This window comes from Apostichopus japonicus, chromosome 17, assembly GCF_037975245.1.
Source record: "Apostichopus japonicus isolate 1M-3 chromosome 17, ASM3797524v1, whole genome shotgun sequence".
Lineage (NCBI taxonomy): Eukaryota > Metazoa > Echinodermata > Holothuroidea > Aspidochirotida > Stichopodidae > Apostichopus > Apostichopus japonicus.
This window is the reverse complement of record NC_092577.1, coordinates 36,413,554-36,436,959: the sequence shown is the minus strand read 5'-3', so window position 1 is coordinate 36,436,959 and position 23,406 is coordinate 36,413,554. Positions and strand designations below refer to the sequence as shown.

Genomic DNA, 23,406 nt, shown 5'->3' with positions numbered 1-23,406 from the left:
TAAAGTATAATATGAAACAATGAACAGTACATATTCTTCAAAGTAGTTAACATATAAAACAACTATACAATAAAAGAAATCAAATTGGAAACAAGTTTAATAATCCATAAATCCTCTTAGCCATCATATCTCTACTAGTACCGCCATATAATCTATACATGGGACCATGTGGTCCGACCAAAAGGGTCCATTGAATGGCCGCCATGTTGTTTATAGAGAACAAAGAATTTGTTACGTTGTGTATACCGAACATCTCTCATGTCCCTCCTCATACACCAAATATAATAGCATGCATAAAATGATACTTTACACTCGTCACTTACTCATTTAAGGATCCGATAATTAATACAATGTGACATAATTATGAAGTGATGAAATAATTTTACGTAATGATAGCTAACGCTAAATTTCGTGGATTAGGTAACCTTACACAAATCTAATACAGATCGTTATACATAGCTGTAACGTTAACAACAATATTCAATTTATGGTTTGAAATACTTCCTAATTCTTATTTCATACCGGAACGCATTACCTTCTGTTTGACTTATGTTAAGATACTTTCACTTTACTTTGTTCGTTTATTTGGAAACCCACGCTCAGAATGGCTGGGATGCACCACGCTAGCGTGCCTACCATTCAGCGTAGTGATACAGTTCACATCACTACCTACAAGCTGACGGAGTAATGTACATGTATACAATGCCGTTACTACATTAACTGTAGTACGATACTATTTATGTAGGGTGAAGAGGGTGTCCAGCAATTGGTCAATAGTGTTACCCCCTTGAGGATATAGAAGTAGTACCAAGCTCTGAATATTCAAAACTTCACCTCACTACAGTAACTGGTTTGTGACGATGAACGGCGACATATTTTATGCACATATAAGGTAATCTGAACTTGATTGCTGGCTACAAACAATGGATATGATTTGCTGATAGCATTTGTAGGACGGACCCAAATACAGAAAAGGTATCCTCATGAGGTTATGTATGCCTCTTCACCTCACTACAGTAACTGCTGGTGACGATGAGCGGCGACATATTTTATGCACATATTAGGTAATCTGAACTTTATTGCTGGCTACAAACAATAGATATGATATGCTGATAGCATTTATAGGACGGACCCAAATGCAGCAAAGGTATCCTCATAAGGTTATGTATACCTCTTCACCTCACTACAGTAACTGCTGGTGACGATGAGCGGCGACATATTTTATGCACATATTAGGTAATCTGAACTTTATTGCTGGCTACAAACAATGGATATGATTTGCTGATCGCACTTGTAGGACGGACCCAAATGCAGCAATGGTATCCTAATAAGGTTATGTATACCAGTTTCAGTAAACAAATTATTCACATATCTAATAACATATGAATATTCATGCAGTTTAAGTTGCGTTTACGAAGGAAATTTACTATTTGATTGGAACTCACTGCAATAATTAACATACCACAGATAAGCATCCTCATATAAGAATCCACCTGCCGAAGAATTAGCCATTACACGGTTCCGAACCAGACAACGCCATACTTCCAGCTTTCACATCCGAGCTGTATCTGCAATGGAAAATCTCGCTCATCGATAATAGCATTACAGGTAGGTTTGACATTTACTTCTACACATCGATCAGCATTCAAAAGTACTCATAATGTTAAAACAGCTAAACGACAGCTCGAATCATTGTCTAACAATTCTTATTCCTTGCTCATTTATACTTGTTCAAACTTCTCGAATCTGATTGACATGTGCTCCTCAGCTGATCGTTCACAAACATAAGTATAATTGCACGGTATTCCCACCGGTGAATGAAAATAAGTTGAAAACAATGTATCTCAGCAAGCTTGATACCAATCCTAGCTATCTGCCTTGCTAGTTCGAAGCAAACGAATCAGATCAAATATGGTATTGTAAGAAGCCCTCCTGTGTAAACAACCCTTGGGCAAGATGATACCAAACTTTCGGAGAAAGCAAACTTTCAGCCTGAAGTATACTGACAAGGGTGCGATCAACAACGCTAACCTCATTTAGCAACCCTGGCATTATAATGCTATCAATAATATTGCGTTAAGCGGACATCAATGCCAAATATGCGTAATGTTAGTAATAGTATCCTAAGAGCAGCGATTCAAGGAATCGAAACAACGAATGACAGTTATACTAATTGACAAGCCAATGTCAGAACACTGTGACGACGATATTAACACTTACGTAACGTCTAACTGCTAGGTCCATGCATGATGTTACTGATCAAGAATACAACATGTATTCAAGAAGTGGACGTTTCAAAGCAACAATAAACGTCTGATTAATAGAAATCATTGAAGCCATTGTACTAGACAAGTTAACTAATCTTTTTACTTTCTTGGTGGAATTGTGTTTACGAAAGTAAATATATAACTTGGCGTAGTATGTATAGTGTACTATACTAAGAACGTATCCGTAGGACAAGTCAATGAACGTAACGTAATGCACTCACGGCGATAACCCTATCGTTGGATGCACACGGCCTACGGCCGCGTGTATTGTTTGGGTTATACTTTTTTTCCTGCAGTATCAAGTGATAAACGCCCAGGACTGTTATTAATTCTTAACTACATTTTGTGTTTATTGCATAATATTTTTATTATTATTATTCAGAATAATAATAAACAGCATTAATTAGCTGAAGGAAACACTTTGTAAATATATATATATGCGAATACATTATAACAAATTGCGCGTTGTTGATTCTAGAAGTGATACCTGTTAGTCACACGTGAAGGCTCGGTGACAGGTGAATATATAACTTTAAAGTTAAACATCGTTAAGAGGGAATTCCGAATAAATAAAATTCTGTTAGGGTTAATTTCACCGAAGAAGGTTAATGAATTCTCTTTGAAATCGATTCTTATTATATTTCATATAATAGAACCTTGGGAAATTTTCAAGATTTGCTACCTTTACTTCTTAATTCTTAGCTGGCCAATGCAACAAATACCACTGTCATGTGATCTCTGCATCGACAAATGTCAAGCTCATATCTCAGAGATGATATTAATGTTCAAAATATCCACAGTGGACTTTGCAGAAATATAACTTCAGCCGTTGATATCGTATAATGCTAGAGTGGTAGGAGCGATTTGTTGTGTTATGTGTCACCCCCCTCCCCCTTCCCCACCCAATAACTTCTACAAGTTAAGGAATAATCGGAGCAGTTAGTTATATACAGAGTAAAATGAAACAACAACATTAGTGAACGTACTAAAATCTTGTCTTTGCTTAAATGTCAAATAATTTCGGATTTTGTAACATTTTGTGTTATTTATTGTAATTCGGAATTATTAGTCTGTTTGTCTTTCTTTTCCCTGAACATCATCACACAATAATTTGTTAATTCTAAACCGGACAAGCAAAGACATAATTGCAAGGAAAAGAGAAGAGAGAATAGAAAAAGAAAGCTGCCTGCAAATTATACATAGCGTATGTTGTGATCCTATAGGAGGGCATAGAAGGATTGTTGCGCGAAAGGAGTACAACAAGAGTGTGTAGCTCGTCAAAACTGGAATAATGATTGAAAATATGCAGGCACATATCCGATGAAACATAAACAAAAATTTAATACTAGTGGATGTCATAGGAAGAGGCAAATAACGGTGCCGAATGATAGAAACGAAGTTAAATTTTCATATTTCGATTATATTAAACGAATAACAGTTTAATTCTAGAGCAGAAAGTGCTGTCACAAATGATTGTACAGTAAGAAAGAAAAAAGAGAGTATGTTTGTTATAAAAGGACCAAAAAAGATATTGGCGAATAACACAAAGACGTGTAATAATACCTGTCTTTTGATATATTCTCGATACATATAATTTAACCACACCGACTGGAATAACAACACCGGGGAGTTTAACAACTTGAGAAGGAGATGTAACATAAAAATCGACACTTTGCATAGAAGGATCCAATACCTTAAACTTCAAAACTTGAGAACGGAAAATTCTGGAGGTAGCTTTCTTGTCATTTTGGTAACAGATTATTTGTAAAAACGCTATGAGATCATTATTATTGTATGTTTTATTCTCATCTGCTCACCCCTGCTATTTTATAGGTTTCTATGTTTCCGATAAAGTGAATGTGCTCAAATATCCAATAGTACTCTTTAACTCTACTTATGGCACCATGTATGTGCTTGTATAACATATGTATAACAAGATGACTTTATTCGTGTTTGCAAAGTTTAAGAATGTGTCTGTTTTTGGTTTAAGCTTCAATTTTATTAATCATGATAAAGACTCAAAGTTACACCAGGATGGTAAACAGATGAGTTTTTTACTAGTCAGTTTAGTAGTCAGCTACCAAAAAGAGGTAAAGTTGAAGATTTCTAGATTTGAGTCCACCCCATGGCCTCCGCTGGGGCTTTGCCCTTGGACCCCATCAGTGGCCGTAAGATGGACCCCTGGACCCCACCCGAAAAAAAGCACACTCTTTTAGTTTTATCCATGCTGAGTCGTTTATGTGCCCCGTTTTTCAATTGGGATTGACTTAACCTTATTGATAAAATAAAAACGGATTTCTGTTGGAAAGATAACTGTTAAAAACAATAGACCCATTGACCCGAGCCCCATAAAACTCAAGTTTATGAAGAATTGTGACAATCCAAATACTTTTAATGTTAAAGGTTAACTTTGGTTAAAACACCATAGAAGCAACACACACATTATGACACTAACTATACTCCACAAAGCTCAGTCTGTTTTTCTAGTAAAAGTAGAAAACATATTGTCAATAGAAAACAGTAACATTACTTTGCAATATTTAACGCTTCACCACACACAGTTTGTCTACTTCCAACGACGCAAATCTACTTTATGAGAGTAAAAACATGTAGTACAAACACCAGTAGGTTGAAGAGATTTTAAATGGAAGTAAAATACTTATGCCTTCTAATACGCCAGACAAATTAAGCATATTTAGCATCTAATAAGTACAACGCATTGCTACAGAACTAATGTAAAAGTCTTAGTTACATCAACATTTCTACAACAATGCTTCCAAAAATACTGAAGAGCAAGACCACTTTTATAAGACCGACTCATTAAACAGGATAACGAACTATGATGGGTCCGTTTTACTTCAATGGAAGAAAGAGAAAAAACAGTTTCTTTCTTATACTGTCATACTCTTGGCGTATATTTTCAAAACCATTAAAGTCAACACATAACATGAACCCCACACCAAGTTTATACCTCAACTTTCCCTGTTGATTCAAATGATTTCCTTCAAACGATTTATAATTTTATTAAAACAAGCGAAGCGATTGCTATTGTCAGCTCAATTGCAATGATTGATAAAATTAATATTGGAGTTCATTTCGGAAGAATTAATTTGAGTCATTCCGCTGTGTTGATTATTAAAGGAGGACGTACATAGAAAGAAAGAAGAGAGAACGAAACCATAATGGAAACAGAGAACCCGGATGAAGATGATGTGAAAGACGCTGCTACTAGCACGACTTCCCAGCAAAATATCGATAAGGTACATTTTTATTATCTCTGTAGTATAGGATCAAGTGAATAAAACAATGGTGCGCTATAACCTCGGGTATTAAACCAGTTCTGCGATAATTAAAGCGTGGGTTCGTTTTTCCTGATAGAAAGGAAGACAAACAGAAAGATACATTTTAGTATAAATTTTTTTGATACCGTTATACTTTTGGCGTATATTTTCAAATCATTATGATCAACACAAAATATGGCCCGACACTTAGTCCATATACTTTAACTTTATTTGTTAATTCAAATTATTTCCTTCAAACGGTTTATAAACTGATATATAAATGATAGCGAAACCATTTATATTGTCAGTTCAAATGATTAATATGTTCAAATGCAATGATTAATATAATTAATATGGGAGTTAATTTCGGAAGAATTAATTTGGGTCATTCTGCTGTGTTGATTATTATAGGAGGACGTACATAGAAAAAAAGAAGAGAGAAACGAAACCATAATGGAAACAAAGAACCCGGATGAAGATGATGTGAAAGACGCTGCTACTAGCACGACTTCCCAGCAAAATATCGATAAGGTACATTTTTATTACCTCTGTAGTATATAGGATCAAGTGAATGAAACAATGGTGCACTATAACCTCGGGTACTAAACCAGTTCTGCGATAATTAAATCGTAGGTTCGTTTTTCCTGATAGAAAGAAACACAAATAGAAAGATACATTATAGTATAAATTTTTTTGATACCGTCATACTTTTGGCGTATATTTTCAAATCATTATGATCAACACAAAATATGGCCCGAAACTTAGTCCATATACTTTAACTTTATTTGTTAATTCAAATTATTTCCGTCAAACGGTTTATAAACTGATATATAAATGATAGCGAAACCATTTATATTGTCAGTTCAAATGATTAATATGTTCATATGCAATGATTGATATAATTAAAATGGGAGTTCATTTCGGAAGAATTAATTTGAGTCATTCTGCTGTGTTGATTATTATAGGAGGACGTACACAGAAAGAAAGAAGGGAGAAACGAAATCATAATGGAAACAGAGAACCCGGATGAAGATGATGTGAAAGACACTGCTACTAGCACGACTTCCCAGCAAAATATCGATAAGGTACATTTTATTATCCTCTTTAGTATAGGACTAGGTGAATGAAACAATGGTGCACTATAACCGAGGGTATAGTACCAGTTCTGCGTAACTAATGTGTGGGTCCGTTTTACCTGATAGAAAGACAGATACATAAATAGATTTTTCTTATACTGTCATACATTCGACGTTTATTTTGATATCATGAAGTTCACCATATGTAATTAACCCGACACTAAGTCCATACCTCAACTTGTTACTTCAAATAAAATGACTAATATAATTAAAACGAAACGAAAGAATAAGGAAGACAGAGATGAGCTGACGTGTAAGATGCTGCTACTGGCACGACTTCCCATATCGATGAGGTACATTTAATTTTATGTACTGTTGAATAGAATCATGTGAATAGAATATTTTACACAAATTGTATTGCAATCGATAAGTCATTCTTCATTGTTGGTTACGATATACGATAAAATTATGTGTTACTATTATCAGGAGAGTAACATCATTCTGATCAGTTGGTTTTCCTTCCTCACAACGTTGTATTCACTGGAGACTTGGAAAGATTGTTTCAGATAGTTATAGCTGCACGTAAGTTAATTATGAACAGTACTGTACAAAGATATCCAATTTAACATTTGCTGTCTAGAATGATCCATTAAGTTAAATTGATCATAGCACCATCTTTTACATGCATGAATATATTTTAATATCTTAAACGGTGAATTGCTTTTCAGTTTCATTGAAAACCACTCATATCAAAAATGTTACTCTTGTTATGCTGTCTTTTGTGGAACAATTGTGTTAAAGCAGCATTTTGCGTTTGGTCGCCGTTTTCTACTTTTTTTGACATGTCCATCGAGGTTTTTACATATACCAATCACAAAACAGCAAACTAAGATATTAGCCAAGTTTTTCCCTGCCAACATCGTTAATTGGCGAGTCATTAAGGATATTTGCAGATAATGAGAAAAGTGTCCACGACAAATTCCACATTTTAAATTAATCGTATACAGTTCCCCCAAACCCACTAGTTTGAATTCAACCAATCAGAGATGCAGGTTTAGTTATGAGCCGTTGCTTAAAATAGATTCAAGACTTTGCGTTAGTACAACCAGGGAGTTGTTATGGAACTTACTGGTACAACTGCCATATAGACTGTACACAAATCAAGTATGGTGTTGTATTACGTATTGGTCAATGACGTTCGTAGTGTTTAAATATTCATATTATGGGCGAGGTTTATTGGGATCCCAACGGAAAATATCTTGGAGAAAAAAAAAAGTTGAAAGTTGCAATTTCTTCGACTTTTATGCCACCATTTGAAGTAAGATTTAAATAGGTAATCTAGTTATGTATGTAGTTATGGCATAGTGGAGTCAGTGAGGTTGAGAAAAATCACAGAAAAGGACGCAAAATGCTGCTTTAAGCTAAATGTTTTGAGCTTACCTCAATATCTTCTGAAATGCTATATGCCCTCTAAGTTTCAGCTCTAAATTTCATCAAATATGTTTCGTTGACTGATCTAATGGATTTTACACGTTCAGTTGCAGTTTCATTGAATACCACACTTACCAGAAATGTCTCTCTTGTTAAGATGAAATACTACGAAATATTGTAGTTGACATAGTTTTAAATGGAGTTGCCTCTTTTTCTCACTCCCAGTTTTATGTTGAGTAATAATCTGTAGAAAAACTTGACGACCAATAAATTACTACAATGTTATGGTATGTTAAACTAACTTAAAATTTGATATCAATATAGACACATTTGCACGACAAACAGGTTTCTTCATACATCCGTCATGGTATTTTTGGGATAAAATGCAACTGATGATCATGATGTCAAACTATTTTAACTATATGCGAAGGTTAGGAGTCAATGATGGTCTCGGGAGTAATTGAAACGTCATGTTGTAAATAACATTTGAACAGGCTTTTTCCTCTTTAACCATTCTTTTCAGATGGCCGGCAATTCAGAGAACAACACCAGTGAGTCAGAACAAGAATCTCCTGGTAAGGCAATGCACGACATATAGGCTACAGCTACTTGTAATACCCCCCCCCCCCCCCTTACCTTCTCTCTCTCACATACCAGGAAAAGACCTTCGAGAAAGCTATCAACAATCCATACATAGAAGCTCAGACAAAATGTACGCAAAATCACTAAATGTAGTGAAGGGTTCAAAAAGAGCAAACCTAATGCTTAGAGCTTTGACTGACATAGACAAAGTCTCTTTGAGAACATCAACAAGTTTTCAATTGAATTACACTTGTTTAAATCAGCGTTACTGAATACGTTTTTCGCAAGGCAATCTAACAGTTTAGCTTTATCTACTGATTTTTTGCAGGATAAACCTGCTATATCGCTCCATCAACAGTGTAGTCGTTCCACACCATTATGCCAAATGATAAGTCGATTTTTTAAATTGCTTTTAGGGGGACCTTGTGTAATCTTATTTCAACTTTAATTACCACAAATTGAACCGACAGAGCACAAAAGGCCGGTAGAAGGATGATAATTAGAGGCTATTAAATGTATAAAAACTAAACCATTAAAAATAAGAAAAAGAGAAACAGTATAAGAAATACTAATCTAGCTAGAAATGCTTTCCAGATGGCTCATAAAACAGTAATATAGAAATTAAAAATTGTAGAACAGCATTCACAAAGGATGATACAAATGGAACTTTTAAACAAATTAAAAGAGTAATTAAGGTTACTAGAATTCCAAATGAATTAAGATAGCTAATCCTTTGTAGGCAATAAATTATTCAGCTTAAATCAAACCATGGGAGTACCAGAATAAATTACAAGCGGAAGTATTATTAGCAATATGTCTCTTTTAAGGTCTCATTTTGTTCAGTGTTGAAATAGTTTCCCTCTCCTCCTCATGAGGTTCATCATTATACTCCTTCTGGTGAGCAACTATATAGAGCCAGTATTAAACTTCGCGAGAATACCCCTTCAGATAGTTTGTAGATGCATGGAAGAGTGTAAACTTTTCTGTTCATCACATCGTTAGATCGACGTTTTGCATGGTGGCATCATCAAACGTAGAAGTTGTTTTTTTTTCTATACACGTTCAGTTTCGAATTAGTCCATTCAGTATATTATGCTCTGTTTCTACTGCTCCCTTTGCTTGGCATCCCTTGTCGGTAATAAGATAATAAGGTTTGTTGTTGATTTTTGTCATGTCTCCCTGTATTTATCTATAGAAGTTGCCTGTAGCTTTCTTTTTCGCATGTTCGTTAAAGAAACTTGTGTAAAATAGTCTATATACATGTGTGTATTACGTTATCGGGATCATATCGATATTTCTTTGCTTCAGTGCATAGTTTCCGCAAACTACGTGTAATGTGTGTGTAAAACATTTCCAATGTCGTTTGTCACTGAGATGCTATTGTTTATTCTTGCCACAAAGACCGTGTTAACTGTAAAGAATGTTCTTTGATCAATGTATGATCATGCAGATCCCGTATTTTGAAAAACGTTCTGGGTCCTTCTCCAATAATTGTATCGTTTCACAAACTGTTCGACTTAGTAACTCACAAACAATCAGCATGATAGAAAAATGATATCCAGTTAGCTGTTGTCAAGAGTTCTTTATGGTGCAAATGTTTGAATGAACATATCATATAACGATAGCAGTAATGGTTACTGTGAGAGAAAGCATGTTGTCTTTGCTTAACTCTCACGCTTCGAAATGCCATTATTGCGGGTGCATGTACTCATTGGAAATAAGGTTGGTTGAGAGCGACATTCACCATCACCTACACTCGTTTCTCGCTGCTGCAAGAAATATTCCGAGAATAAATGTAACAATACTTAGTCGGAAAGTTATTCCTGACTAGCAACATCGTCATAGTTCGTTTATATACGAGGTACTCACAATTTTGGTATATTTCCAGATAGAGACACACATTACAATTGTGAATTGTACATGTATCGTTTCAAATTTTTACGACTTCAGTTTGGCTTTGACATCAATTTAAGTATATACTCTTATATTCGATAGATAAAGAAACTGAAGAAGATTTTCTGGAATACTTGGAAGAGGTTGGTCTAAAGGACTATTTCCCACGGAAGCTCACCCTGAAAGCGGCCACAGAGGTACGGCTGATCCCAAGCGACGATTCAAAAAAAAAGGGAAAAAAGGAGGAAGAAAAAGGGGAAGAAAAAAAGGAAGAAAAAGAGGAAAAAGAAGACAAGAGAAAAGATTTACCTTTTCTGTTTATCAGTAAGCTAACCTCACTAGACAGTAGGATAACATGGAAAGAGAATCTTCACATAGAAGGTAGTGTAAGAGATTTCATATATGCAATTCTTCATTGTTCCGATAATCATTTAAGACAACATTTGCTGGAGAAATTTGCATCTTGTCAACTTGCCGTGCCAGTCTTGTTACCTGGGGTAAGAGATGACGCGAAACCAGAGCTGCTTACTTGGGCATTAAGTCGTGTTGTAAAAAAATGGAAAGAAAATGAAACATCTCTTGCTCCAGAGAAACGTATGGTAAGTGAGCCTGTATTTACCACTGCATTCATAAGATTTGGTGATATTCCAATCTCCAAATCGTTCGTATTAAATAATGTCATTGGTAGAGCTCAAGGTAATGGAACGTTTCAATATTTTATGTCTTATGATGATGAAAAAGAGAACGTTTTCCATTGTTGTGGATCAGTAGAAGCCCAATGGTATCTGCCAATGTACGGCAGAAAAGAGGATTTGTTGAAAAAAGTTACGTTATTGTTGAATCTGAGAGGTGATGCCACAGAATTTACTACCGAAAGTGAGTTTACGTGCAAAGCAGCTAATGCTGTATTCCTCTTTGTAGATAAAGACAAATTGGAACGCTACAAGACAGCAATTGATGACATAAAGAAAAGATTCAAAAATGTTTTCGTGATACATTTGATGGTACAAAAAAAAAAGAAGGGCAGGCAAACACGTAAGCAACAGCTCAATAGTGAGCGTAATACACTAAACATCGATGCAAACGATGATAGTATTGATTTTGGCTTAGAACGTAATGCAACAGACCTTGCAAAAATCATTTGTGAGAAGATTATGCGATACTGCAATTTCACAAGGAGTGATGATTACCGTTCAATTGAAGACTGGAAAAGGTTTTGCTTTAATGAAGTAACCGTGGATCGGGCATATGATTCCTATTACAAAGCAAAACAACTGATGCAATCCTCTTTTCCGAACACTGAATCCATAGAGGAAGTGAAAAAATCATATTTACAATTGCAAGTGGAATGGGGTAAATGGGTCGAAGCTGATAGAAAACGTTTGTGTCGTGGGGAACAAACTGTCAATCATCAGTTTGAAGCAAAGGATAAAACTAAACGTGATATGAGGAAAAAGCAAAGAGAAAAGGGTTTATCTGCCAAAATGGAAGTTTTTTTTAATAACTTGAAAACAGTTATGCTTGACGAAAATGATCTTTTGCATTATTTCATGTCCTTTTTCCAAACACATATCGAAAAAATGACCACCAATGAATTTCCTCAACTACTTGAGAGAATCCACGAGTTGAATACTGACCTGCAAAAACGAAAGTCTGACCTGAAGCACGTTTCACCCAGTGAACGCATGAAACTGCAAAATGAAATAGAAGATTTGCAAAAGCAGCTCCTAAAAGAAAGCGAACAAGTTAATGCGAAAAACATTACTTGCGAACACTTTATTCGTGAGTTAGGACAATGGTATGAAGCAAACCTGAAAAATGATAAAGCTCACGAACAAAATAAATTGCTGGTTAACATGGCATCAAAATTACTTCTTGCAGGATATCCATTGGAACTTTTAGATGGGGAAACTGTTTACATTCCCATTGATTGGATATCAGGCGTCTTAAAGAATCTCGATAAAACGCTTAATAACCCACGAATATTTGTTTTGTCTATAATTGGTATCCAGAGTAGTGGAAAGTCAACATTCTTAAATAGTATGTTTGGGGTCAGGTTTCCGGTACGTGCTGGTAGATGCACACGGGGGTTATACCTACAATTGTTAAAAGTGAATAAAGCATTTCATAAACAGCTTGGTTTTGAGTATCTTTTGATTATTGATACTGAAGGATTGCATTCTCCAGATCGAACTGTTCTGAACGACCACACATTTGATAATTCGATAGCGACACTGGTCATGTGCATAGGGGACCTTACCCTATTGAATATCGGTCAAGAAACTATTGGCCCAGATATGATTGGCATATTGCAAATAGCTGTCCATGCTTTGATAAGAATGAAGAAAGTCGATTTGGTTTCTAATTGCAGAATTATTCAGCAAAGAGTGAGCGACATAGCAGCTGCCGCTAACAATAAAACTAACATGGCTAAAATAAAGGATGCTCTCAACAAAGCCACTCGTATTGCTGCTGCTGAGGAAAGAGTAGAACACATTCAAGATTTTTCAGATGTATTTCCTCTAGCTGAAGAGGATGACTTGCAGTTTTTCCCATGCTTGTGGATGGGTTTAATGTCTCCTCCAAATCCTGGCTACAGTGATAAAATTCACGCCCTAAAGGAAGCCATTTTCAAACCAAAAGTAAATCAATCGGTAATCTCGCCTCAGTTTACACTGGTAAGTAAGAAAATTCACGCTTTAAAGGAAGCCATTTTCAAACCAAAAGCAAATCAACCGGTAATCCAACGTCAGTTTACAATGGCAAAATTTGTTCAAAGATTGAAGGATGTATGGAATGCAGTGAAATCAGAAGACTTCGTCTTTAATTTCCAAAATAGTTTTGATGCCCTCAGTAACCAAAGATTCCGACTAGAGCATAATAAACTTATTGGAAAAATGAGAACTGAGATATTTCATTGGGAACTTAGCAATGGTGGAAATGTCAAGAATGCTACAAGAAAAAGTTTTTACACGAGGCTGGAGATTAAAATAACTGAAAAATGCGAAAATGTAAATAAGAAAATAGATAAATACGTAGAGGAGCATTCAGACGAAGAGGAGGTAAAAAGACGTCAAGAGAGTATCAAAAATGAGACAATCGGAATTGGTAAAGATATTGAAAGAGACATCAAAGAAAAAAAAGAGATACAATTACAAAATGAGGCCGATATAAAAGGATTGCCAAATTTCACCAGAGAGGCAAAAGAAGAACTGAAATGTGAGGCTAAAAAAACCGCAAAGCAATTAAAGGACACAAAAGGCACTGACTATTGGAAGGACAAACATGAGGAATTGGATAGACAATTTTACATACTTTGGGATAAAAAAATCAAACAGCTTGAAATAAACTTCAACAAATTTATAATTACTGAGGGATATATCGAGCAGGCGTGTGATAACAGTCTTAGAAAACTAATGCTTGGTACAGAATATAGCAAAGCTTACACTGACGAGATGAAAGATGACAAGAAATTGAGGGAGAAGATGCATTTGCCGAAATTTGGGATTCCGAAATACTTTGCTCATTGGTTTGGCATAAATACTTTGAGATTTAAGGACTTAAAGGACAAAGTTCAAATTGAAGTTTTTGGAATTGTAAATCGTCATAGAAGGGATCTTAGAAATAACGCGAAAGTTATACCGTTTCAAGAAAGTCGCGTAGATACTATTTTACTAGAAGTGTACAATGCATTAACGGATAGCAAAGTCAATAGTGAAACTTTGGTTAGTAACCTTCGTGAAGTTCAGAACGAGGTTTGTACAGTTTGCAAAGATTGTCAACGACAGTATGAAAGTCACAATTCATTGCAAAGAATGTTTGAAAATGAGAAGGAATGTTTAAAAGACGAATTTAAAGGCTATGTTGATGAAACCATTAAGAGTGGAGCGGCTGTAAAGCGATCATATACTGAGTGTTTGACAGTTTTGCGAAATGTAACTTTAAATGCCTTCAATGTAAAACTCTTAGAACAAATGAGGAAAGACGATTGCTATAATGATAAGCAGAGGATGCTTGGCAGAATTTTAGAAGAGCTCTGTCTTAAGAAAGAGCCAAAATTGTATCATGATTTTATAAAGGACAATGATACATTCGTTAGCGATTGGTTGAGCCAAAAGGTTCTAACTGAAATAACAACACGGTCTCAATATTGGGTTACAGACGTAATATATACAAAAATCAGTGAAATACTTGATTATGTTCAATCTGCATTACGTAAGACTAAACATGAATTGACGGAACGTGAAGGTAAACAAACAACAACATTTCGGGAATGGGCAAATACATTTCTGCAAAGCGAGTACATGACAGAGTATGGAATGGATATAAAGTTTTCTGTTGAGAATTTCAATCTAAGCGACATTGCTGAATTTACCAAGATGTTGGACAGCATGTTCATTTCGCAATTGAAAAGAGATATTACTAAAGGATGGCAATTAGACAAACTAAGTGATCCGTCAGTAGCATCTCTGCTTTACTCAAAAATGCGGGATGTGGCATTTGATATCTTGGATCATTTAGGAACGTGTAAGGAAGTTTGTCCTTTCTGTAAAGTACCCTGCCATTTGCAAATCAGAGGTGAACATACACACAAAGCTATCTTTCATTACTCACAGGGGGTAGCAGGATATTGGGGTTTAAAGTCACTTAAACTGGTATCCGAGCCATGCACAATGTTAGTAGCCTCCGACATGAAATATCGATGCAGCATAGGGCCACCAGAGAAGTATAGACCTTACAAGGACTATGCCGAGGATTATCCTTCTTGGGACATTACCCCAATTACAGGGAAAACTCCAATACTGTACTGGAAGTGGGTATTGCAAACTTTCAATAATGATTTTGCGAAGTTGTACAATGCAAAGCCAGCAGAGATCCCAAAAGAATGGCTTACAGTTTCAAACGAAGATGCGTTAAATAGTTTAAGGAAGGAGTACCATCTGAACAGTAAATAGGCAGCAGCAGCATAGGTTATAGTGCAAGACGGTACACGTTTATTTAAGATACAACATATGCTGTAAACGCAAATAACACCACGCGCAGTACACATTTTCTACAGATCTGATATATCATTCAGTAAAGTATCGTTTACGGTAACCGTTTTAAGCTCTACTTGAAGTATATTCCAAATTTGAAGGGAGAAAAAGTGAAAAAAAGAGGAAAAAAATATAGGAGATAGTTGGTCACATAGTTTTACCATCACTGTGGACTTGAATCATTGTCCAGTTTAACTCTTCAATGTTAGTTTCGATTTTGTAACAAAGTTATAATAATACTTTCATCTTTAATTTCAAAATTATTACCGAAAGTTTATGATTCTTGTGTCAATCTAAAGAAAACAATAATCTGTAATTGGCGCATCCCAACTAATATTTATAACTGTGGCTATTTAAAAAGACAAAATTGTTTCGCTAAAATATGATATATTGTAAATGCATTATAAAGTTTCATATGAACACAAATTCAATGGGTCTTGTTCGAAATCGCGTGGAATGTTCTCTTAGACTTTTTTTCTGAAAGTAAAACTTCAGGAGTCAACTTTATAAGTTTTTAAGCATTATTGACACTTCAAAATGAATGAGCTGATATAGCTTATATTTCCAAACCATTTTGATAACTGAAACTAGCTGTTAATGTTTCTTTTAAGAGACAAATCATTGGAAACAATATTTAACGTATAAATTTCTTTCAGAAGCATGTATATTCGTTTTATTAAACAATATTTACAAATTAACACACATCGATATAAGAAACCAAACTTTCCTTTTCAACTCTGAAGAAAATTGTAACTATGAAAAGTTTTAAGAAAGAAAATTGTAATTTTAAAAATAATGTTTACCTTTATCATGTCAGATATTAGTCCTGTCTTTTAATTTTGAAAATTTAAACGCATATTCATATATATAACGGTGAAAGTATTTCTTTTCGTAGTTGAGGTAGAAACTTTAATAAATGTTTTAGTATGTAAAACAGGCATCGTACATTACTTATAATTGAACAGAATATTATCATTTTTTGTGTTGTTTAATTCAAAGAAAAAACAAAAAAATTTTAAATGTTTTTTCTAATTAGTTGTATATTCTAAACTGGCACAATCTACAATACAATATAATATTATAATAATGTGCTAACACATGATTAACATTACGTAGCCTTATTAGCTAGACTTGAATATTTTTCATTACATATTATTATATCTTTATGTATAAGAAAGTATAGATAGTAACTACAGTTAATTTACCTTTATTCAACCTTACGAAATTATCTGTATATCACTTTTATTGATCGATAGTAAACTTGGATTTTGTTAAAGACAAGAACTCAAAGCATCTTGAAAACTATAGCTTAAGTAAAAAAAAATTCTAGAACAATGTATATTAATTTCGTTAAAGAAAAACGTTTACTTTCATTCGAAAATATCTATTAAATGTTTAGTTATTATTAATCAATATTTAAAATTTTACACTAAAGCGGTTAATTTTTAATTTGTAAATTTGAAAACGATAAACCTTAATCATGTACATAAAATTAAGAAACAGTTTAAGTTGTTTTGCAATCATGGAAGTATTATTGTTTGAATATTCTCAACTGACAACAATCTACAATTTGCTGACAGCATTCTGAGGAGCTATTTGAAGTTGAATGTAATGTTAAAACAGTGATATAATTTATGATTGAATTCACATTTCAATATGTAAATTATGTCACGTAAGCAAATCTTGACAGTTTATCCGTTACAATTCATTATTTTAAAATGTAATTAGAAACCATAGTAACCACCGTCAATTAAATTTATTCAACCTTAAGAAATTAATTGCCTATCACCCTTGACCGAAATATTTAACTATATTAAACTAAAAACTTTTTTATCACTAAGGTGATGCTTAGTCTTGACCTAAACACCCCCTTTTCCATTTTGCTATACTTAAATAAAGCTTGGCTGTTCTTATATGGAAGGAAATTTTTGTTTGGTGTTATTTTTGCGCAGTACACAATACAGTACCTAAAGTATGTTTCGTGTTGATCTTCTACATACGACACTGTGAAAAGTTGCTACAAGTAAACAACAGGACTGGCAAGTGGTGTCAGGAGGTTCAACAGCGATTGAAAGATGAATTATATATATATATAGCCTATATATATATAGCCTATATATATATATAGCCTATATATATATATATAGCCTATATATATATATATATATATAAGTTTGAACGAATTCAGTTCAGTGACGCTCACAGTGGGGGTCCTGGTGATAGGGTGGGGGAGGGCTGAGGCCATGTCGCTCACATGTAATCGTCATATTTGTTTTATCATTTAGCCGGGGAAGAATTACGCAAAAGCCCCTTTTCAACCAAACGCAAACAAATGAAGAGTATCTATTAGCATACTTGGGTTAAGAGCTAATTAAAATAGGAAACAGGCTAACATTTTGAAAATAACACAGAATTTAAATTATTGAATGAACACAATAGCATAAGTCTAGACAATTTACCAAAGCGTTAAGATAAACTAAAGTAGCCTGAAGCTTATACTAACCTAATATTATTTTAAATCAAACTATATAATGTAGTGTAGGTTTTGCATTGAGGTAATCCATACCTGGGACATATGCTGCAACTTCAGACCCCTTAAGATAAAGAGAGAGTGGGTGGGGGGTGGATCATTACCCTTGGACCGTTATTACTTTGGGACAACTTGCAACGGACATCTTTGCAAAGGAGGGCCTACCGCCCCAATTGTTCCGGAGTTCCGACCTAGCTCTCGACGACTCGCTACAAGAGAGATAAGTTGTTGTAAAATAATTCTTTTTCTGAGAAAAAACCAAACCATGGTTGATGAGGTTAATCCTTCACAAGTCGAAAACATTACATTACATTTAGCGTCTCAGTAAACAATCAAGAACTTCTTCAGTTGGATCAGTGGTATGGCGAATGGCGGGCCATCAGTCTCAAATCGTGGGAGATGGACTTATACCGATTTAAATCGACATATACAAATTTCCTTCGTGTTACACCAGTTTTCAGCAGCTTAAATTGACTTCTACCGATTTAAATCGACATATACCAGTTTAATTCTACATATCATCGATTCAAATCGACATATACTAGTTTAAATCGACATATCATCGATTTAGCTCATTAACATATTCCAAATCCCGATTTCTGTGATGATTGACGTGTGAAGGTACATCACGTGCAATCACCTGACAAGCCGAGCGAATAATTAAATAGTTCCAAAATTACGAAGCTAGCAAGGGTGTTCATCTTACGCCTACCTTAATAATTCCGGGGAATTCGAGTGCCCAATCCCCACGTCACTGATATTTAACAGACATTATTGTAACAACATGTCAGTCCCTTACGCATATTGATAGTTAGCCTATAACCCAACTTATAATCCATGTCTAGAGGAGTACCTAATTCCTGTCATCAAGTCATCCAAGATATGTAAAGGATACTTGTGCCTTACAAATATTCCAAACAGATGGAATAGATATTCCATATAGACGAAACATAGTTTTAATGACACAATGACTTCATGGAACCACTTTTCTTAAAGTTTTAGTGCTTTCTTTCATTGACTTTGTGCTCCTTGATGAATATGCATGATTTGACCAATGCCTGTTCTAAAATACTGAAGTGTTTAAATTCGGTAATGATGCCATCAAGATCGAAAAAGAAAGCAGACGGTTTTCCTAAGGACAATAAGATCTGATGCATTGATAAAATAGCAACATCTTCCTTTGACAAGATTTTTTCTCCCTATTTGGATTTGTCAATTGTAAAGCACATCTAGCGTTTCAGGTATAAAACTGACAGCGGAATGTTTCTTTTGTAGAGTATTGGAAATAGAGGGGAAAGTAGCATGCTAAAATATCTATGCCAGGCGATTAGAATGTTAATTTCGAATTTCATTTGTCCACTATATTACTTTTGATCTACTAGAAATTTGTTACAAATGATAACTATTTATGTCATTGGGAATCATGAAATAAGATGTAAATAAATGTTTACTGTCCCCAAATCAAGTCATCAAATATTAAAATGGAATATTTTGTATTTGTATTAAATTGCTCACAAGTTGCTAATTAGGAGCAAGTAAATGATTGTGTGACAGACTTAGTCAGATTAATTGTTATCCAAGTATGTGTGAATGTTAGGTGCCTTAATCAGAATTAGAACTCAACACAACAAACAACTTTAATAGCAACAAACATGCACTCATCTGTCACTACCGTTCGAACTTGCTATAGCATAATAGTTCTTTACACTGTTCAACACTATAAATAGTGTACATTTGGTATTGCGCCGGTATCCGCCCGAAGACGCTCATGGCGCAGTGCCTATAACCAACCGTCTATTATCATTCCATAACTGTTTTCAAGTCACTGTGGACTATACACGATGAGCTGCCACGGCGCCATATTGTATATACAAATCAGACACATATTCCCCCACTCCATACTTATATGCTGAGCACCAAGAAAGATGGCAGTAGGTCCCATTTTTAAAGTCTTTTGTATGACTCGGCCCGGAGTCGAGCCCTAACCTTCCGGCAGATAAGCGGATGCTCTAACCACTAGGCAAGCCAGTCGGTACACTATTACTCATAGGAAATGTTGCAAAAAATTAAACTAACTTGTACCTCGCATATTGCCATTTGACTTGTATATGGGTAGACAACAAACCAGGGTGTGTTTAAATAGGATGGATAGTAATGGCATAATGCTTATAGCTTACTATTGTCAAGAATCAGATTACTTCAACCTCCGTAAAATTTTGGTGACATCAATAGTGAATCTGCATCTGAAATGAGTGGCGCTATTCAATAAAGTAGTGCAGAGCCGTATATAGAGAGAGTTTGGCCAACTGGCGATTTGTGACGTCACACGCAAACCATGGGCATCAAAATAGGTCCAGTTGTCGTTACCAGTTGCGCGAAATACGAAAAACACCACACACAATATATAGCAACTTTGCACACTGTGCTCGTTGCGAACAAACGAAGCGACTCAGAATGTCAGATTTTGACAGGCATACGAGGAACAAAATGGATATCAGGTAATGAATTAGAGTATGCGTTAGTTAATGACATTTACGTTTATCTTCACACCTGAAATGCATAGAAAACTAGCTGAAAACCTGTCAGTACACTTTTTTTATTTTACGCCTCATACTACTAGTCCTACTTTAGTCATACAAACGAAAAGCACACATCACAGTCCTGGCTAGGCTAGATTACAGACGCACAACTATAGCATCAGGCCTACATTAATAGATCCTTCAATTAAATAAAGTAGGCCTACACATAAAATGACAATTTATGCTTCACTGATCTTTTCAGATTTGCCAAAAAGTAGTTGTACCAGAGGTCATTGTATTAAACTCCAGAAGTTACATAGTAGGATTAATATTCGGCATAACTTTTTCTCTAAAGTCTAATACAACTTATACAAGGGTTGTGAATGGATGGAATGGTTTGCCTGAGAAGGTTGAATTGCAAGTAGTGTGAATGGGTTTAAGAATACTTTGGATGAGTACATTAAGCATTGTAATTGGGTATGACATTTGATGTCCTCGGTTTTATTCCTCTCATATAGCCTTAGGGTCCTTAATGGGGACTTGAATGTCTCTCCTGGTCTTTATTTCTACTAAACTAAACTATATACTTGAGTGTAGGAGTTAGCAATAGTTGGGAGTCTGTGGGCAAACCTAAGAATGATATTGTGGTGTTAATTTCTCAGGAATGTAGTACTAGGCTATAGTAGGTGCAACAGATTGAATGGGTCTGTCGAGAAAAAAAAAACCTGCAACAACTGAATACTGGTGTATGTTGTAGCTTATGTATTTTCCATTAACATATATACTATACGGTCATGTCCTTAATAAGGTTTCATGGATCACACTGACATAGTGTGCCTACTTGTCAGTGTTGTCAACTGAGCACAGGGCTGATGACATCATTCAGTTTGTTATTATGCAGACAGCAAATGGCCATAATGATAATTATTAATTGTTACTTATTCTTCATACTGCCCTTACTGGCCTTACCTGAACAGTGATGTATAAAAATGCAAGAAGTCGTTAAGCTTTTCTTTTAAGAATCGTTTCAGCCTGTCCTATTTCAAACATATGATTGGCAGGTTTCCGCGTTACATAGCTTATCAAAATGGAGCTGTTCTGTAAAGCAAGAAAATCACACATATGCATGCATACAAACACACTCATATATAACAATTTCTGAATATCTTTTCAGCTGCCCAAAGGTTTTGGAATGCAAGCTCTGTTGGGTGAATTAAAAAACCCTCATTGTACTCTTTTATCATGGTCAGCATAGCTGGAACCAGCAATGATGGTGATGTGGATTTGACAGTACCTAGACAAGAATTCAATAGCTGCTTTGTGTTGAAGTGGGTTCAACTTGCTCAAGGCCATGACAGGATGACGACTAGACATTAAGATGAATTATCTGTTGCAGAGCTCTATAAACCAGGCAGTTGTTAAAACATCCATTGGGTGACCCTCACAGTCTACCAGGCACTGCATCGCAGAAGCAAAATGAAGTGTGTGTTATACCTTCATCTTATGAGAGTGGAATGGTATCAGTGTGGCCTCTGTCAATTTAGCTTCAAGTCTTTGTTTTCTTGAAAGCTGAGAAGATCTTTCATTGGTTTCACACTGACCTCTGTACTTGACAATTCATGTGTATTTGCCAGCTCAGGAGGAAGCCAGATTTTAATTACATTAACCAATGCTGACTTTTTTTTGGACATGTGGTACATCTGCAAGGAGGTGAAGGAAGCAGTTGGAGTTGAATGGATGTGGAATCTTGTTGATAGTCTGGCAGTCTTATCCACAGATTATCCCAAAGCTTCTCCACATTGCCACATTCAGAACTTATTACATTGATAAACTTGAAAATTGCAGGAATCTAACCAAGCACCCATCAAGGGAATTTGTTTGTATAATTATTGAAAGCTGTGACCTTCTGATGTGACACTAATGTGAAATAAAGGGCAGTAGATTACCTTGTAAATGAACCTTGTTATTGTTTGATTGTATCTAATGTTTGCAAATTTTAAGTTGCATGCTACCAATTGAAACATAATTTTTTCTCTATTAATGGGATATAAATACTTCTCCTTACAGGGTGTGGAGACTCCCGCACAAAGAAACGTCTCATGCCGGTTATCTGACCTAGTTTCGAATGCGGTGTAACAGAAGTGTTAGACACCACCATTGATCCCAGAAAATACACATACAGCTTGCTACCATCTGTAAATAGACATTAGTGTACAGTCAATACAAACATCACAGTCAATACCCACAACACAGTGCACATAGCAGCGTGGACATCTCAGGTCTAGATAAAAGATAACAAGGTATCAGGTTTCATTACTGTCTGCATTTTGTAGCGACACAAAAAAAACTTCACTTGCAAGCAACGGAAAGTAAACTTTTTCAGAGCGGGGCATGCGGTTTAGGGCAAGTCTTCAATACCTTTAAATATACTGCATCGGTTGTTGTCACTTGATCATTTGCTTGTGTGTGAGCTAAACAGCTTAAATAATAAGTAAAAAAATAATACAAACTTTCAAATTGCCAGATATTTACTTACTCAAAATCATTATCCAATCATGATTTGTTGCTATCCTTGAGTCCATTATTCAGATGATGAGGCAGATTCCCTTCAACTTTCCATGATGAAGGTAAAACCTTATATCTTAACCAACTGCCATTGAGTGTCCATTTGAAAGTTTGAAACACACAAGTGCATTGATTAAAACAAAGACTTTATTGCTGTGGTTGCAGGAACTGGATTTCAGTCTAGTAGTCACTCACCAGGTTTGTCATTATCACAGTCTGCTAACTG

The 23,406-nt window shown here is 35.3% G+C and overlaps 2 protein-coding genes across 4 annotated transcripts in view; both read left to right on the top strand.

Moving 5' to 3' along the window:
- LOC139954860 (interferon-induced very large GTPase 1-like) overlaps window positions 1-17,494 on the top strand; it is a 45,792-nt gene extending 28,298 nt beyond the window's left edge. Inside the window, exons 1-4 of one of the 3 annotated variants that reach the window (XM_071954828.1) lie at window positions 5,965-6,079; window positions 6,514-6,633; window positions 8,579-8,630; window positions 10,633-17,494. In XM_071954828.1, the coding sequence (XP_071810929.1) occupies window positions 6,002-6,079; window positions 6,514-6,633; window positions 8,579-8,630; window positions 10,633-15,485 (5,103 nt within the window). In that variant the 5' untranslated portion in view covers window positions 5,965-6,001 and the 3' untranslated portion in view covers window positions 15,486-17,494. Of the gene's footprint in view, window positions 1-5,964; window positions 6,080-6,513; window positions 6,634-7,122; window positions 7,207-8,578; window positions 8,631-10,632 lie in introns of those variants that run through there. The other 2 variants (XM_071954830.1, XM_071954829.1) reach the window with 2 other exon arrangements.
- The window catches only part of LOC139954872 (interferon-induced very large GTPase 1-like), a 297,255-nt gene that overhangs the window by 81,397 nt on the left and 192,452 nt on the right, over window positions 1-23,406 (top strand). The window lies entirely within an intron of this gene.